This window comes from Oryzias melastigma, linkage group LG4, assembly GCF_002922805.2.
Source record: "Oryzias melastigma strain HK-1 linkage group LG4, ASM292280v2, whole genome shotgun sequence".
In the NCBI taxonomy this organism is placed as follows: Eukaryota; Metazoa; Chordata; class Actinopteri; order Beloniformes; family Adrianichthyidae; genus Oryzias; species Oryzias melastigma.
The window spans coordinates 6,931,083-6,935,394 of record NC_050515.1 but is presented as its reverse complement, the minus strand read 5'-3'; the positions used below and the strand labels follow the sequence as shown (position 1 = coordinate 6,935,394).

The following is a 4,312-nucleotide window of genomic DNA, read 5'->3' as shown; positions in this document are numbered from 1 at the left end:
CCCCCGGCGCCCATTTCCTCCTACACCCTCGGCTCCACGTTTAGCTCCACAGTCGCAGCCACTTCCTACTCAGGTGAGATCTCGCTCTCTGCACAAGAACTCATTTCCAGCTTCAGTGTATAAATTAAAACACTGACGCAGAATACCAATGCATTAAAAGATCAGTTTATATTTTACTAAAGGAGGTAGTGCTGGAGATAAATTACTTTGTTTTTTAAACAAAAATACACAACGTATTATTGGGGCCATTTTACAAGCAAACCCTTTTTCTTAAATTACGACTTTAAAACGTAAATTTATGAGAAAAAAAGTCATATTTATGACTTTAGGAAGCTAAATTTCTTACTTTTTTTTTCGTAAATGTATGTGTTATGAAGTTGTAAATCTACGACATTTAAAACATAAATTTATGAGAACAAAGTTCTAAATTTACAAGAAAAAAGTAAAATATTTATGACTTTAGGTGGTTACATTTCTGGGTTTAAAATATTAAATTTCTGACTTTATTCTCATAAATGTACTTGTTAACAAAGTCGTAAATTTATGACTTTAAAAGTAGTAAATCTAGGACTTTAAAAAACATACATTTACAAGAAGAAAGTAATAAATTTAGGATATTTAAAGTCATAATTGAACAACTTTAAATTTTTCATTGTTACTTAAAAATGCATAAAATTGCATAAAAAAATATTTTATTTCAATCCTGTATGAGTAGTATATATTTTTTACTGTATTTTTTTATGAGGAAGCGGTGTGTAAGCTTAACACTTTTTTTAATAGTAAAAAAAAAGAAAGGCTTCTAATAAAACACAAAAGTGTCTGATGCTCTAAAATAATAAGGAACGTTGTCCAACAAGGTGTCCATCATCAGAAATTTTGATGACTTGGAGGCTTTAACCGTCCAACATAAAGTTTTAGAAGTCCCTAAACTTCTGATAATGTACACTTTGAAGGGCGTTATCCTGCTTATATCATGTCACTTGTGAAAGAAAAGTTCATTAAATCAAATATTAGTACTTATTTTTTTGGGTTTTTTTTTCCACCTTATAATCATTTTCACAATGATGTCACAGACCGTTTGTAAGATGAGTAACGTGGTATATAAGCTAAACCTCATGTTAACTGATGCAAAGCATCAGTTCAGAAGGAAAGTTCACGTCTTACTGCTTGTTTTCTGTCCAGACAATGAAAAAAAATTTTTATTGTAAACTCTGATCATTAACTGATCATTAAAAATAATTTTATTTTATTGGTAATGAAAATATCTACAAAGGTGTGATTATTACTGTGAAAGGTTATTTACTTCCAGTCACTGTGGCTTGTGTGATTTTGTTTCATTTATGTACTTAAAATCCAGCATTATTCTACATTTTAGAGCTATAGTTACATAACCTAAAGGGTTTTTTTTTGCTAGACTCCAAAGATTTAGATTTATGAGGATCGTAAATCGGCGATCTGGTACTCATATTTACGGGAACAAATATTCAAGGACTTGGATACTCATTACAGCTAATTATTATTATTATATGTTTATAACATTTAAAAATATACATTCAAATGGATAAATAATTTTTTTTCAGGACAAACCACAGTATCTTGTGTTGAGTTGTCGTCTGGTTTTGTATTATTGCTTCATCTTCTGTTTTGTATTTTTTCAGTAGTTTTGGGTCTGGCTGCTCAACTCATTGTTTTCCTGACCTTAAGGTGTTTTTGCTGATGTTCTGGCTTTTTACTGAATGTGCTGCAGAAACGTCAGGCTTGTCAACATCATCCTAGTTGGTGTAAAAGTCGTTGTTTGACATTCTTTTAACATTTTAAAGCTCATTTTTCAGTTGAACAAACGATGAACCTTTGTGTCTCTGAATGGCATGTTATTAAAAATGTTGAACCACAGCCTTGAAAACAGGCTGAGCTACTTGAGTGCTTTGACTGGGGTAGAAAATACCTTTTTTTTTTTCTCTGGTTCCCAGGGATGATTTTAAGAAAACTCTTATGGATCCTCAAGAGAACCTCACTCTGCATTTAGACACAATTTTGAAATGATTTTTAAATTATTTATTCACCTAAAAATGACACTTTTGTGGTTGTATTTGCCATTTTATCAAATTCTTCTTCAAAGCGGGTCAAAGCTGGGACATTTAGGCTTCTGCCCCAGCTTTGACCCGCTCTAAAAACCACAGACTCACACTCTTCTGACCACTTTCCATTTGCCCCATATTTTTGCGCACTTTCTGTTCTTACCAATGTCCTCGGTCTCTTATTCCCCATCGTCCCTCCCTCAGGCCTCAACTACTCCAGTTATGATTCAGCCGGCTACACCTCTGCATCCACCCCCTCCTATTACCAGCCAGCCCAGCAGACTCTCCCCCAGGGTCCACCGCAGCAGTCGCAGCAGCCTCAGCAGCCTCAGCCTTCCATCCAGCAGCCTCCCAAGCAGCTGACCAGCTCCTCCTGGAGTAACTCGGGCAGCAACATGGTGACGGCTCCAACCGGAAACGCCTACAAGAAGCCGTCTTTTCATCAGAGCAAGCTGCAGAGACCTAAAGGGCCCCCCAAGCAGTCGCAGCTGCATTACTGTGACATCTGCAAAATCAGCTGTGCTGGACCGCAGGTAGGCAGTTTCCAGATCGGCTCTCATTTGAATTCATCAGACAAACGCACGGTCACAGCACATGTCGGTTTTTTAGACGTACCGGGAGCACAACGAAGGCCAGAAACATAAGAAGAAGGAAGCAGCGCTGAAGGCGGGGGGCCAGTCTGGGACCAGCAACGGGCCCAGAGGAGTTCAGACTCAGCTACGCTGCGAGCTATGCGATGTGTCCTGCACTGGAGTGGACGCCTATGCCGCCCACATTCGTGGATCCAAACACCAGAAGGTCAGCACAGAACCATGATTGATTAGACAAATTTAAGCTTAAATGTTTGTTCAACCAAAAAAGAGTAAAGAATTCCCTCTTTATGGTCATTTTCCGTCTCTTTGGAAAGGTGGTGAAGCTCCACACAAAGCTCGGTAAACCTATTCCTTCATCTGAGCCAGTTCTGGTGAATTCTGCTCCCATCCTCACTACCTCGTCAGCTGGGAAGCCTCCAGCGTCTTCCACTTCCTCGTCGCTCTCGAATGCTTCAACTCCTGCTGCTAAACTCAAACAGGCGGTGGGGAACCCCCCCGCCAAAGCCGTCCTGCCAGTGAAGAAACCAGCTTTTAGCAAAATGTCTGCTGCTGGTGAGCTCAACCATTTCTAGATTCTTTCATTATTATTTCAAATCAAAATCCTCCTAAAAACGAATAATCTGCATTTTACATCACACATCCAATGCACAAATATAAAAAAGAACTTTACTTTGAGGTAAGATATTTGCAGCTTCTTATTATTCATTTCCCTGAACATCTGATAAAACAAACATCTTGGGCCAGTTTACAGAGAAAAAAAATTACAACTGTAAATCTTGTAAATTTACGCAAAAAGTTGTATATTTATGACTTTAAAAGTCATTGGCTAAATGTTTTACTTTTACTTTTCTCATAAATGTACGTGTTTTAAAGTCGTGCATTTATTACTTCAAATCTCGTAAATTTATGAGAAAAAAGGTCAAATTTATGAGAAGAAAAGTAATAAATTTATGAGTAAACAAATCATAAATTTACAAGAAAAAAGCAATAAATTTACAAGGAAACAAGTCATAAAACGAAAAGGAAATGTCGTGAAATTAGGAGTCACATTTTTCAGAAAAATAAAATCATACATTTAAAAGATTGAAGTTGTAAATTTATAAGAAAAATAACAAAATTTACAAGAAAAATAATTGTAAATTTACGAGAAGAAAATCATAAATTTACAAGAAAAATAGTAGTAAATTTACAAGGAAAAAAGTCATGAAATTACGAGAAAGTCAATTTTTTTAGGGAGAAACAAAATGTAAAAGACTGAAGTGGTAAATTTACGAGAAGAAAAGTAACAACATTTACAAGAAAAATAATCGTATATTTACAAGAAGAAAATCACAAATTTACAAGAAAAAAGTCAAATTTACAAGGAAAAAGTTAATAAAATTACAAGGAAAAAAGTCATGAAATCATGAGTCTAAATTTTCAGGAAAAAAAAATCAAAAGACTGAAGTCGTAAATTTACGAGAACAAAAGTAATACATTTAAGAGGAAAAAAGTTGTAAAGTTACAAGGAAAAATTTGGAAACTTATGAGAAAAAAGTCAAAATTAACGGGAAAAAACATCAATCATCTATAGAAAGAACGATTATTGATAGTCTTTTTCACCCAAAAAACACCTTTAAGTCAGGGAGAATATATGACACC

The 4,312-nt window shown here is 35.3% G+C and overlaps 1 protein-coding gene across 12 annotated transcripts in view; it reads left to right on the top strand.

Moving 5' to 3' along the window:
- The window catches only part of zfr2 (zinc finger RNA binding protein 2), a 24,207-nt gene that overhangs the window by 6,080 nt on the left and 13,815 nt on the right, over positions 1 to 4,312 (top strand). For 11 of the 12 annotated variants that reach the window (XR_002919959.2, XM_024278703.2, XM_024278702.2 and 8 more), the window contains exons 5-7: positions 2,283 to 2,611; positions 2,688 to 2,876; positions 2,986 to 3,223. Coding sequence is in view for 11 of the 12 variants with exons in the window: in XM_024278703.2 (XP_024134471.1) it covers positions 2,283 to 2,611; positions 2,688 to 2,876; positions 2,986 to 3,223 (756 nt within the window). In the remaining variant the exon portion in view is untranslated. Of the gene's footprint in view, positions 74 to 2,282; positions 2,612 to 2,687; positions 2,877 to 2,985; positions 3,224 to 4,312 lie in introns of all 12 variants that reach the window. The other variant, XM_024278696.2, reaches the window with a different exon arrangement.